We start from the raw sequence: 14,085 nt of genomic DNA, 5'->3' as shown, positions 1-14,085 counted from the left end.
TTACTACTTTGTGAGGAAAACATTCAGGCGTTCCTCAAAATCTATTGGCTCATATTTCCAAGACAAAACAATACAATGTTCTCCTTATTCTTCATCCATTGTTAGTTTTACATCTCCTTCACTCTTTGTAACAGGTAATATATATTTGTGTACATACATGTATGATCTCATATTCTAATGACAAAAAGAGATAGCAATCTAAGACAAATTGGGCATTACTTTTGGAATAACTTAATTTGAGCCCTAATGGGGTCAGATTTTCATGGGACATTCCATTCTTTAACAAACTCTAGGAAGCAATCTTTCATATAGAGGTTAGAAAAACATTCTTCCATTTCATTCTGTAAAGTTCCATTAACAAACAGCACAAATTTCAACATCAACACATGATGCTAGCCAAAGGACTGGAGCCTGGCAGGAAAAGAAGACTGCTTAAATTATCTCTGCATATTTCTCACTGTTTCTTGGCAAGACTATCTCATTATGGCAAAATTAGCACTCAAAGTGATAGGCAGTAGCTACAGTGCTCGTAAGTATAGATTGGAAATGCTCTTTTAGAATTTCAAATTTGGACTTGACATCTTTACTGATGCCATACAGTTAAACCAAATGTGACCAAAACAGGATGACATATTTCTGAATTTTAGAACTAGAAATCCATTTAATTAGTATTCTACTAAAATACTTTATCTGATAAACCTCTGGTTAGTAAGCAAAAACAAAACAAAAACAATGACCATAAGCAATACAACAAACAGTACCATAAAAATATTATTTACTAATGTCAAGAAAACATTCCAGGAAGATAAAGCTCTTATAATTATTCTTAGGATTTATTTCTGAATTAATATTAATACATTTTGCTTGTTATTACCCTTAGGTAATCCAGCAATGACTGTTATAGTGCCTTAAATCCTAGCTAGGATTTGGAAGTTTATTCAAGAGATGATGCCAGAGCAGCCTATATATAGCCTGCCATACTGTGCAGAACACTGAAATGTGCTTTAACAGAACTATGTAAACAACTATATATCTGACACCCGAGCTCATGACCACCTTAATTTCATTTTTTGCTTAAACATGAAGTAAACCCCTCACAAATGACTTTTATACTTAATGGGAGGCCACACTCTTGATCATTCTGTTCATCATAAGAAAATAATAGTTTATGATTGAAAAAATCTATTAGATTTCTTTTGACAGAATAAAGATGTAAGCTAAGAAAGCTTCTTTATATCTTGCATAAAGGAGTGGGAAAATGACTTAAAATTTTTAACGGTCAGTTTGACTCCATTGCCTGTGTGTATTGAACTATAACTTTCTCTACATTTTAAAGAGACACTAGAAAAACATTACAACAAACCAAATAAAATTTGGGCAGCAGTCACTGTTTGTACATGATAGAACAATTTTCAAAACCAGTTTAATCATGGAATATTTTTTTTAAAATAATGTATTAATGTAAAAAAGTATTAAGTAATCCTTAAGTATAGAAGAAAAATGCTTTTACAGATTACTTGCTGTTAGAAATGACCAAATTTTTATTAACGAGCTTAATATGCAATAAACATTAAATAACAGTTCAAAAAAGATATTAATACATTTTTACAATTAGATTAAAACTAGAAAGGCAATGGAAAAGACACTACATAGTCTTTGAAGTTAGACAAACCTTGGTTTAAAACTTCACTCTATACCTCCTGAGCTAATTGGGCAGATTATTTCCACTCTGTAAACCTATTTCCTCATTTGAAAATGGAAATAATGTACCCAATTTGTGGTGTTATTTTAAGAGATTATTAATAATATTTTGTTTTGTTTTGTTTTGTTGTTGTTCTTAATCCTCACCCAAGGCTATTTCTCCATTGATTTTTAGGGAGAGTAGAAGAGAGAGGGAAAGACAGAGAGAAACATTGATGTGAGAGAAACACATCCATTAGTTGCCTCCTGCACGAGCCTCAACCAGGGTTCAGGCCAGGAAGGAGCCTGCAACCGAGGTACGTGCTCTTGGCCGGAATCAAACCCAGGACCCTTTAGCCCACAGGCCAACACTCTATCCAATGAGCCAAACCAATTAGAGCGAGATTAGTGATAATTTTGTATAAACTACCATATTTGTGATATTGTAAATATTGTGAAACTAGAGGCTTGGTGCATGAAATTCGTGCACGGGGGTGGGGGGCAAGGGGTCCCTCAGCCCGGCCTGCACCCTCTCGCAATCCAGGACCGCTGGCTCCTAACCGCTCGCCTGCCTGCCTGCCTGATTGCCCCTAAACACTCTGCCTGCCTGCCTGCCTGCCTGATCTCCCCTAAATGCTCACCTGGCTGCCTGATTGCCCCCAACCACTCTGCCTGCCTGCCTGATAGCCCCTAACCGCCTCTGCCTGCCTGCCTGATCGCTCCTAACTGCTCACCTGCCTGCCTGATCACCCCTAACCACTCTGCCTGCCTGCCTGCCCAATTGCCCCTAACTGCTCACCTGCCTGCCTGATTGCCCCTAACTGATAACCCGACTGCCTGATTGCGCCCAAACACTCTGCTTGCCTGGCTGCCTGCCTGATCCCCCTAACCCAGTGGTCGGCAAACTCATTAGTCAACAGAGCCAAATATCAATAGTAGAACGATTGAAATTTCTTTTTGAGAGCAAAATCTTTTAAACTTAAACTATATAGGTAGGTACATTGTTATTAACTTAATTAGGGTACTCCTAAGGCTTAGGAAGAGCCACACTCAAGGGGCCAAAGAGCCGCATGTGGCTCGCGAGCCGCAGTTTGCCCATCATGGCCCTAACCACTCGCCTGCCTGATCACCCCTAACCACTCTGCATGCCTGCCTGATCACCTCTAACTGCTCGCCTGCCTGCCTGATCGCCCCTAACCGCCTCTGCCTCAGCCCCCGCTGTGGCAGCTTCATCTGGAATGACGTCTGGAAGCTCTTTTGGCTGTCCGGTCTAATTAGCATATTATGCTTTTATTATTATAGGTGATCCTATATAATAAAAGCCTAATATGCAAATTGTCCCCACGGGCAGTTGTTCGATGGGGAGTTCGACTGCTTGCTACGATGTGCGCTGACCACCAGGAGGCGGCACGGAACATGGCAGGCATCTGCAACATGGCACTGGCAGCAGGTGGCAGTGGAGACGCTGCCAGCCCCGATGGGCCCCGATGAGAGTGGGATCACAGCAGGATGGTGGAGCAGGTGAGCAGGTGGCGCCAGGCCAAGGCGGGTGCGAGCAGGGGCCCAACTGCCCCACTGATCGGCCCGCAGATGGCAACCAGTACTGGCGGCAGGGGGTGGGGCCGCCACCCGGCTCCCAGGTGCTGAGGGAGCTAGGCAGGGGGCCCGGCCCCGATCAATCGCTCTGCAGGCGGGATGATGGCGCCAGGCCAAGGCAGGGTGCCAGGCAGGGCTGTGAGGCTGCGAGGCTGGGGGCGTGAGCTGGGGCCCGATCTCCACAGGCCACCCCAAGGGATCCCACCTGTGCAAGAATTCGTGCACTGAGCCTCTAGTATTGTATAATTGGCTTTATTGGCATATAATTACTACTTTTTCAATATAGTTGACTCTTGAACAACATGGGTTTAAACTGTGTGGGTCTACTTATACATGGATTTTTAAACAATATATTTTTATTGATTTCGGAGAGGGAGAGATAGAAACATCAATGATGAGAGAGAATCATTGATTGGCTGTCTCCTGCATGCCCCTACCAGGGATCGAGCCTGCAACCCAGGCATGTGCTCTGACCTGGAATCAAACTGTGACCTCCTGGTTCATAGGTCAATGCTCAACCACTGAGCCACATCGGCCGGGCATGGATTTTTTTTTTTTTTCCAATAAACACATGCACTGTTTTTAATCCGTGGTTGGGAGGTCACATACGCAGAAGGATAACTGTATGCACTAATTTATGCCATTTTTATATCCACTTATTTTTTATCTTTAGGGGTGCATTGGGAAGGTGCCTAGAACCAATCCCCCTTGGATACTGAGGATAGCTAAGTTTTGGGGGAGTCAAAAATTATAAACAGATTTTCAACTGCACAGGGGTCAGCACCCCTAACCTCTGCCTTGTTCAAGGGTCAACTGTATAGCTGTCTGAACAACATAGAAAGAATCACTAATTAAATAGTACTATTCCACAGTCAATTCTTGATCATAGTGACTAAACTACATAGAGTTCAAAACAGCTAAATAAACTTAAAGCAATTCATTTTTAGCTTGAAATACAATTATTTCTGCAGCAAATTAACTATGTCCCAGTGAAGGCTATGCATAATAGAAACAAAAAGTTCGCTATGTTCAAATCTACCTTTATAACTTATAAAGTTTTCTTATAACTATAATTTAAGAAACTATAATATTCCATCCAACAATTATCAGAATGCATTATGAGGTCCATGTCTATTCTGCTCACTGTTGTATACCTAGTGTCTGTACAGTGCCTGACACATAACAACTACCTAGCAAATATCTGTTTAATTGCAGTCCACATACAGCCACTTAAGATTATTACAGGGTAGTTAGTAATGGTCCAATGCTAGAAAAATAACCCAAAGTAATAAAGGAGCACACTTGAGAAGTAATTTTAATAGAAAATTAGTCAGAAACCTTTCAGTCCTTAAAAAAACCGTAGAAGGACCTTAACTAAACCACCAGCATGGACCCATTATGAAAATATAAGACTAAATCAAAGAAAACCCTAAAGACTCTATCAAAAAATTATTAGACTTAATAAATGAATTCAGCAATGTAGCAGGATACAAAATTAATGCCAAGAAATCTAAGACATTTCTTTACACCAATAGTGAACTTACAGAAAGGGAGACTAAAAAAGCAATCCCATTAACCATCGCACCAAAAAAATTAAAATACCTAGGAATAAACTTAACTAAGGAGGTAAAAGACTTAAATGCAAAAAACTACAGGACACTGAAAAAAGAGATAGAGGAAGACATAAACAGATGGAAGAACATACCATGTTCATGGATTGGTAGAATCAACATCATCAAAATGTCCATACTACCCAAAGCAATCTATAGATTTAATGCAATCCCCATTAAATTACCAACGGCCTATTTCACAGATCTAGAACGAACGTTCCAAAAATTCATCTGGAATAAAAAAAGACCTCGAATAGCTGCAGCAATCCTGAGAAAGAAGAACAAAGTAGGTGGGATCTCAATACCAGATATCAAGTTGTATTACAAAGCCACTGTTCTTAAAACAGCTTGGTACTGGCACAAGAACAGACATATAGATCAATAGAATAGAATAGAGAACCCAGAAATCGACCCAAACCACTATGCCCAATTAATATTCGACAAAGGAGGCAAGAGCATACAATGGAGTCAAGACAGTCTCTTCAATAAATGGTGTTGGGAAAATTGGACAGATACATGCAAAAGGATGAAACTAGACCACCAACTCACACCATACACAAAAATAAGCTCAAAATGGATAAAGGACTTAAACATAAGACGGGAAACCATAAAAATACTAGAGGAATCCACAGGCAACGAAATCGCAAACACATGCCGAAGGAATTTCTTCTCTGATAATGCTCCTAGGGCAATGGAAACTAAAGAGAAAATAAACAAATGGGACTACATCAAAGTAAAAAGCTTTTGCACAGCAAAGGAAACCACCAACAAAACAACAAGAAAGCCCACTGCATGGGAGAACATATTTGCCAATGATAACACCAATAAGGGTTTAATCTCCAACATTTACAGAGAACTCATGCAACTTAACAAAAGGAAGATAAACAATCCAATCAAAAAATGGGCAAAGGATCTAAATAGACACCTTTCAAAAGAGGACATACAGAAGGCCGAAAGACATATGAAAACATGCTCAAAGTCACTAATTACACGAGAGATGCAAATCCAAACGACAATGCTGTATCATCTCACACCTTTCAGAATGGCTATCATCAACAAATCAACAAACAGCAAGTGTTGGAGAGGATGTGGAGAAAAAGGAACCCTTCTGCACTGCTTGTGGGAATGCAGACTGGTGCAGCCACCGTGGAAACAGCATGGAGTTTCCTCAAAAAACTAAAAATGGAACTCCCATTTGACCCAGTGATCCCACTTCTAGGAATATATCCCAAGAAGCCAGAAACACCAATCAGAAAGGATATATGCACCCCTATGTTCGTAGCCAGACAATTCACCATAGCTAAGATTTGGAAACAGCCTAAGTGCCCATCAGCAGATGAATGGATTAGAAAACTCTGGTACATCTACACAATGGAATACTACGCTGCAGTAAAAAAGAAAGAAGTATTGCCATTTGCAACAGCATGGATGGAACTGGAGAGCATTATGCTAAGTGAAATAAGCCAGTCAGACAAAGATAAATACCACATGATCTCACTCATTTGTGGAATATAGAGAACAACATAGACTGATGAACAGGGGCAGATCCAAAGACAGAGAAACAGCGATCAGACTATCAATCCCCAGAGGGAAACTAGGGGAGGGAAGGGGTAAGGGGGAGAGATCAACCAAAGGACTTGTATGCATGCATATAAGCCAAACCAATGGACACGGACAACAGGAGGATGAGAGCATGATTAGGGGGGGTGGGGGGGGGGAGGTTGGGGGTTAATGGGAAATGAGGACACATTTGTAATACCTTAACCAATAAAGAAATTTAAAAAAAAAGAGAGACTAAATCAGAAAATTAAATACCATCAACTGGTAGTTAAAGAGGAACAGTAGACCAAGTGAAAGTCACCAGCAATAAACAACAAAATAAGAAGAGTTACAACTATACAAATAAAAACAAAAATATACATCATTAATTTAAAGCAGAAGGTCTTAAAATAAGCCAAGGGGTCCTAGATTTTCCAACTTTCTGTTCACTCTTACCAATTACCTATTTTTTGTTATTGTATGCTGTAGCAAGCCTTGTGTGAGATGCAAAGATGAGGTTCAACCTGGTATAGAAGGAAGTCATGTGCACACACAGATATTATCTAATATATGTCTGGAACCCTGAAACCAGGACAAGAACCTAACCTGATGCCTACTCTAGTCCTTTCCATCTCTACATCATCTACTAGTTTGGTTATTTACTTACTCTTCTGTTTTCAAATTTTATTTGTTTTTAAATATATTTTACTGATTTTTTTACAGAGAGGAAGGGAGAGGGATAGAGAGTTAGAAACATCGATGAGAGAGTAACATTGATTCAGCTGCCTCCTTCAACTCCCTACTGGGGATGTGCCCACAACCCAGGTACATGCCCTTGACCAGAATCGAACCTGGGACCCTTCAGTCCGCAGGCTGATGCTCTATCCACTGAGCCAAACCGGTTAGGGCTGTTTTCAAATTTTAAGTGCCAGCCACTTGAATTCTAGAGTTTGTTTAGTTCATTTAGTTCCTTTATCTTTCTTCTCTTAAAAAAACAACAACAAACTATTTAAAGGGAGTTAGTTTTTAGATTTTCAATTTTATTAGCTATTAGAGGTCCACTGCACGAATTCATGCACAGGTGGGGTCCACCAGCCCACTCTGATCAGGCCAATTGGGCTGGGGCTGGGGGGTGGGGGGGGGCATAGAAGCAGGAGGTTGGCTGGCCAGCCCCACCCCCCATCAGGGTGAGGGGAGCTGGTGGGGGCAGGACTGCCAGGGGGGAGGGGTCACCCATCCCTGATGGAGTGGGGAGGGGCTGGAGAGGGGGGCCTGCTGCCTGTCCCCTGGTGAACTCCCAGTGGAGGGAACAATTTGCATATTAGCCTTTTATTGTATAAGAGAATAATACATGCAATGTTAAAAACAAGCTCTAATAAAAATCCAAAGGTTTGTGAAACATTTTAATGACATCTCAAATTCTCCACTGAACCAATGAAGATGATGTATTTCTGGTAAAAGGATGAGCAGCAATTAACTGGTTTCAGCAAAATGGGGGCAGTTATGATTCACAGCGAGTCGTCCTCTTCCCAGAGATCTTAAAATCATGTTGTTCAGTTCTTCTGGTCTCTATATTTCCTCCCTCCCAAAGTTGAAGTCTAACTTTTTTTTTTTTTTAAATATATTTTATTGATTTTTTACAGAGAGGAAGGGAGAGAGATAGAGAGTCAGAAACATCGATGAGCGAGAAACATCGATCAGCTGCCTCCTGCACACCCCCCACTGGGGATGTGCCCGCAACCCAGGTACATGCCCTTGACCGGAATCGAACCTGGGACCTTTCAGTCCGCAGGCTGACGCTCTATCCACTGAGCCAAACCGGTTTTGGCTGAAGTCTAACTTAAATATTGTTGGTAAAATAATTTGGTAATGTTATTATGTCATTTCCTTTGGTTTTACCATTTGTAACGGAATCAGAGGAATACGTGTTTGTGAAAGGCCAAAAAAAATGCCATTTACACACAAAAATTGAGCATGGGGTTTAATAAGCTCAGTTGCATAACAATTCCATCAGACGCTTTAAAATATGGAGTAATATTTTTCCCTTCCCTGTAACTCCTCCGTTGGGTTATTGACTGTAAACACATTAAAGTTTGAACACAGAGACGGAAACACCGAATTTCAACGACTGGAGACCGAGACCAGAAAGTGAGGCGGGGCCGAGCGCTGATCTCAGCTTCCCCAAAATTTGCATCCAGAACCAGTGAGACTCGAGACCATTAGCCGTGAATAAGAAAAGCTCACACAACATCGAAATGCTCATCTGTAGTCCCACCGGCTTTCGGGACTCTGCGGCAAAGGCCTCGCAGCCCAAACAGCCCCAATTTTGCCCAAGAAAGTGCTGAGCGGGCGGCGACACATTTCAGGGGAATGAACCCCAAGCAGCCCAAATCATCGCCCCTCAACCGGACTGACAGCGAGACCGTGCTCCCGCGGGTGCAGGAGGCCTCCGCCCAGCCCCCCGGCCCAAACTCCCCCTGCCCCTCCCAGGCAGGCCGGGCCAGGACCCTCGGGCCGAGGGCCAGGCCCCGCCCGACCGGTCCGCAGCCCTCGGCAGGCCCACCGAGCTCTCCCCGTCCCCCGCCTCCGCCCCGTCAGACCCGGCCGGCGGCAAACGGATCTCCCGCGCCCCACTACCTTGGTCGTACGGATGTGCTCCATGCCGAGGACACGTCGACCGCCTCACAGGCGCACCATGAGCGAGAGAACCTGGGCGGCGGCGACCCAGACCCAGCAGGAACCAGTTCCGCTGGGGAGCGCCGAGGCCCGCAGCCCGCCCCCGCCGAGCCCGCCGCGCAGGCGCAGTCGGCCAGCGCCGTCTCCTAGAAACACTTCCCCAAACCCGCGGCCGAGGGGCGTGGGCGGGTGTAACGGAGCGTCGGCGGGGGAGGGCGGCGCCTGCCCCGTCTGGGGCCGCGGCAGATGCTACAGTGCCCCCTGCCAGTGGGGGGCTCGCCAGCCTCACGGAAGCTGGCATAGGACCAGGAGGGCAGGCTGTGGAGGGGGCCCCTGAGGACTCTTCTAAGAATGAATCCTTAGGACATGCTGCGAAAAGAGAATTTGGTGGGTGAGGGCAAGGTGTCCCTGAAGTCCATCGCCCTACCAGTGGGCAGCACCAGATGTCAATGCTTTCTCTTTACTTGGAGCTGCAATTCTATTCATAAGAATCTAGTCTATGGAAATAATCAGATATATTTAGTTTAGCCTTATTTGAAACAATCAAAATCCCCCATACTATGAAATCACATAAATATAAAAAGCCAAAGTGAGAGGCGACAAATATTTACTTGAGGTAAGGAAAGGAATAGCTATCCAGAAAGCACTGATTCGGGGAGAAACCCGAATAGTGTAACAATTAGCAGACAAAGGCAAGGGATATTTATGAGAAAGAAAAAGGAAACAATTATATTAATGGAAGGAAGGCATTTCTATTGGTGCACATAAGCTAATATAGTGACACTAATTCTAAACTATGTTTTCAATTTTCAGTCTGGTAGCCATCAGTCAAGTAGTAATAATATCTGCTTTTTTGTTTGAGATGCAGCATTGTTTTGTGCCCAGTCAAAAAGTTAGTTTGCCCTGTTTTAACATTCCAAAGCTTTGAGGCAAAAGATCTTCATTCATTTCTTCCTAATATTTAATATTTATTTTTACACTGTTTAAAAAACCAGGGAGGGGTGGAGGTGGGGACAATGGGGGGATAAGGACACATATGTAATATCTTAATAAAGAAAAAAAAAGCTATTAGGGGTATTGGGAAATAAATACTTTTTCTCTTAAAAAAACAAAAAACACTTAGGCCCTAGCCCTGTAACTCAGTTGGTTAGAGCATTGTCCCCATACGCCATGGTTGTGGGTTCTATCTCCAGTCAGGGCACGTAAAAGAAGCAACCAATGAATGCATAAATAAATGAAACAACAAATCGATGTTTCTCTCTATCAATCAATAAAATTGTTTTAAATCCACTTAGCTTCCCTATAAAATGCACCAGAGATGTCTAATGCCATGATTGTCATGTGAGAAAACATTTTATACTTTAAATGTTGATGCTTTTAGAATTATGTTTACTGTTTACCAGTTAATGGGATATTATAAAAGCATTCACATTTCCTAATCTGGGTGCTTCTCAAATACATAAATCATTAAAAGAGCAAGAACATTTCACTTGATTATATTTCTCAACTTTTATTTTTAGGTATATTATTGCAGAAGATGAAGGCTATGATCAGAATTATTTTTGGAATGAAAACTATCTGAAATTAAATCTTATTTCTGCCACTTACTAGCTGTGTGAGTTTAGTAAAGTTATTAGTACTTAATTTCTCTAATTGTTGGTTTTCTTATCTGTAAATAGTAGTACTTATCATCTCCTCCTTTGAGTTATTTGTGTTGGTGAAATGAAATAATTGAACAGAAATACTAAGGCATTGTGGCTGGCCTCAATAAATTCTCAATAAATAATAGTTGTGTATATGTGTGTGTTAAGCAGAATGCATCCTAGTATCCCCAGAGATGTCTGAATACCTGCTGATACTCATTCTAACTCTTCAGCACTGATCATAGGTTTATCTGAATCAGGCTGTGTTCATTTGGGGATGCTGAGTGAAGGACAAAATATTTGTTCTTAATTGAGTGCACTGTATAATGTACTCAAGTGATCATATTATGTATTCTGTAACCCTGCAATTGAGGAGGTACCCCTGGCCCAGCAAAGTGCACATATCCAGGTTAGGCAACATAGGACTGTCTTAGCCCCATGCTGGGTTGGAGGGAGACATATTATTATGCTTCCAGAAGGTCAATGTACTCTTGCTCTCTCAGGATTTGAGAGTTTAGAAGCTTGCTCCACATTGTGTTAAAGAAGATTTTAATCATTTTTCTGTGTATCCTAACTGTGTGATCATCTCTCTGAATCCTTTAGGTAAGTAAACCTTGATTTATCCAAATGGTATCTATGTCTGGTCTTTCTGTCCATTTGTACCTGCTATTGAACAGTAAACATAATTCTATTAGTTGATAGAGTGGTCGGTCATGCTCTATATTGCACAACCATTTTCTTGAATCCTGGGTTCTTAAGAGGTGATGTAGGCAGCAGTTTTCTTTTTCTCCACAGCTACCCTTCAAGCCTGCTTTGTTACCTCTCCTTTCACCTCTCCTCATTAGGAGCTCCTAGAAAAGTACTAGTCACTTGTGGGTTTTAGAACAATCTAGTTTTTAGAAGTCACTTAGTTCAGTCTAATATAAATAAAAATGTGTTCTTGTATACAATTCAAATCTTCTTCTCTCTCCCAATATCCCCCCAGGTTTGCTAACAGGGGGCAAAGAGGTGGGGACAGAGGTGGGGGGAATCTGTTTTGACAAGCTTGTTCCACCTTCTCCCCATTCTAGCCTCTAACTCCTGCTTTTGCTCCCTGAAAATCAGGTCTTACTTGACTAGTCCTATTATAATCTGGCATCACTGATTTTTGTGTGGCAGATGCCTGAATGGTCCTATCTTTCTCCCTTGGGCACTGAGTCAGTTGGTTAACTCTTCCCCTATCCTCTGGGATCTATAGGTCTCAATTCCCTGAAGGAGGTGCAATCCTCTTCAGTCAATTTCTTACCAGCTAGATCTTGGTTTCTGATATACTTGAGGCCTAGCTATATCACTTTTTCTAGATTTTATTGAAACTTCTTTGTATCTGTACAATAACTCTGTCTTCCCATCTCTACCACCCCCCCCCACATATATATCTATACACACACACTCACACTTGAACTACTTTGAAATAATTTCTATTCCTCGTACCAAAAGAGGCCTAATTAAGTTATGGGAAAACTGATCAGGGCAAAGGGAATTAGACAGGCTTGAGAAAGATGTCATTCATGCCATGGAAAAGTCTTACGACTGTATTCCTGGTTCGCAGCAGTTGACATTGGTCCACTGGTCACAATATGTGCCTTCATCAAGTATAGTGACTTCCTTCCTTGAAAGACTAAAAGAATAAATGTAGATCAATTCTTCCTCTTTGGCTCCTCCTTTTTTTTTTTTTTTGACTACAACTTGACCATTGCCCTGCTGTTAGCATGTTTCAAGACAATTAGATAACAGGTTGTTGTTGCTTATTTTATTGTTATAGTCCAGTCCTGTAGATATTTTGGACCTTGGTTCATCTTGGATATTTCCTATGTTTCTTCAGTAACACATGTGAAATGCACCATTTAGTGTGAATTCCTATTAAAAATAGTATACTAAATTTAACTATCGAGACCCAACTGCAATGACCTAAACAACACAGAAGTTGATTTTTCTCTCATTTGAAAGAAATCTGAAGGTAGGCAGACCAGGATTGGTATTCTGGCTTTATGGTATCATCGAAGATCTATGTTCATAATATTTTTTTCTGCTACACCTTCCTTAGCACATGACTTTATTCTTAAGTTCCTCATAGTCTAAGACAGCTGTTGGAGACCCAGCATTGTCTAAGTTCCAGGCAGTAGAAGGAAGAAGGAGGAGAAAGGCAAAAGGGATGTACACCAGCTATCTCCTCCTTTAAATAGAATATAACTGGACTATAACAATAAGACAAGCAACAACAACCTGTTATCTAATTGTCTTGAAACATGCCATCAGAAGGACAATGGTCAAGTTCTAGTCTCAAAGACAGGTATTGAAAGACTCATCTTATATGCCCAGCTGGGTGTAGCTCAGTGGTTGAGCATCAACCCAAGAACAACGAAGTCACAGGTTCAATTCCTGACTAGGGCATATGCCTGGTTGCAGGCTTGATCCCCAGTAGAGGGCCTCAGGAGGCAGCCAATTGATGATTCTATCTCATCATTGATGTTTCTCTCTCCCTTTCCTTTCCTCTCTGAAGTCAATAAAAATATATATTTTTAAAAAACTCATCTTATGTCTCCCACTTACATCTAATTAGCCACATTTACCTGTAAAGGAAGCTTGGATATGTAGTCGTTTATCTAGTTAGTGTGCCACTTTGAACAGAATAGAGATTATTTTTTAAGGAAAAAGGGAAGAATGAAAATTAGTGGCAACAAGATAGCTTCCTTTCTTAATTTTATTTTGACATTGACAAGCTTCTTTTCCTATTATGCTCATTCACTATCATTACCAGGTCATGAAAACTTTTTCACATCCCATCCCCCACACTCACCAAAAGGAAGGACATAATTTTTTTTTAAATGACCACATGTTAAATTAAATATGTTGACCTTCATGAAAAACTCCCTAGATTGCTTTCATTTTTCTCATTTCTTGGGTTATATGTGAAAACTTTGTCAGGAAACAAATCATTCCTGTTCTGATCTGTTGGAAACTTATTTTGACTTTAGTCTTTTCTCCCAACCTTGTTTTATTGAAATATTTCAAACCAACAAAAAAAATGAAAGAGTACAACAATGAACATCCATATACAGTGGGGCCTTGACTTAAGAGTGTCCCGATTGCCGAAACTGGTTTGGCTCAGTGGCTAGAGCATCGGCCTGCGGACTGAAAGGTCCCGGGTTCGATTCTGGTCAAGGGCATGTACCTGGGTTGCGGGCACATCCCCAGTGGTAGATGTGCAGGAGGCAGCTGATCGATGTTTCTCTCTCATCGATGTTTCTAACTCTCTATCTCTCTCCCTTCCTCTCTGTAAAAAATCAATAAAATATATTTTA

General features: G+C 41.5%; 1 protein-coding gene across 5 annotated transcripts in view; it reads right to left on the bottom strand.

Annotated features, from left to right (window-relative positions):
- MTMR6 (myotubularin related protein 6) overlaps positions 1-9,225 on the bottom strand; it is a 50,516-nt gene extending 41,291 nt beyond the window's left edge. For 2 of the 5 annotated variants that reach the window (XM_036296988.1, XM_036296990.1), the window contains exon 1: positions 9,063-9,223. In XM_036296988.1, the coding sequence (XP_036152881.1) occupies positions 9,063-9,086 (24 nt within the window). In that variant the 5' untranslated portion in view covers positions 9,087-9,223. Of the gene's footprint in view, positions 1-9,062 lie in introns of all 5 variants that reach the window. The other 3 variants (XM_036296987.1, XM_036296986.1, XM_036296989.1) reach the window with 3 other exon arrangements.
- Between the last annotated feature and the right edge of the window lie 4,860 nt (positions 9,226-14,085).

Source organism: Myotis myotis, unplaced genomic scaffold (assembly GCF_014108235.1).
Source record: "Myotis myotis isolate mMyoMyo1 unplaced genomic scaffold, mMyoMyo1.p scaffold_m19_p_3, whole genome shotgun sequence".
Lineage (NCBI taxonomy): Eukaryota > Metazoa > Chordata > Mammalia > Chiroptera > Vespertilionidae > Myotis > Myotis myotis.
This window is presented reverse-complemented; position numbering and strand designations above follow the sequence as displayed.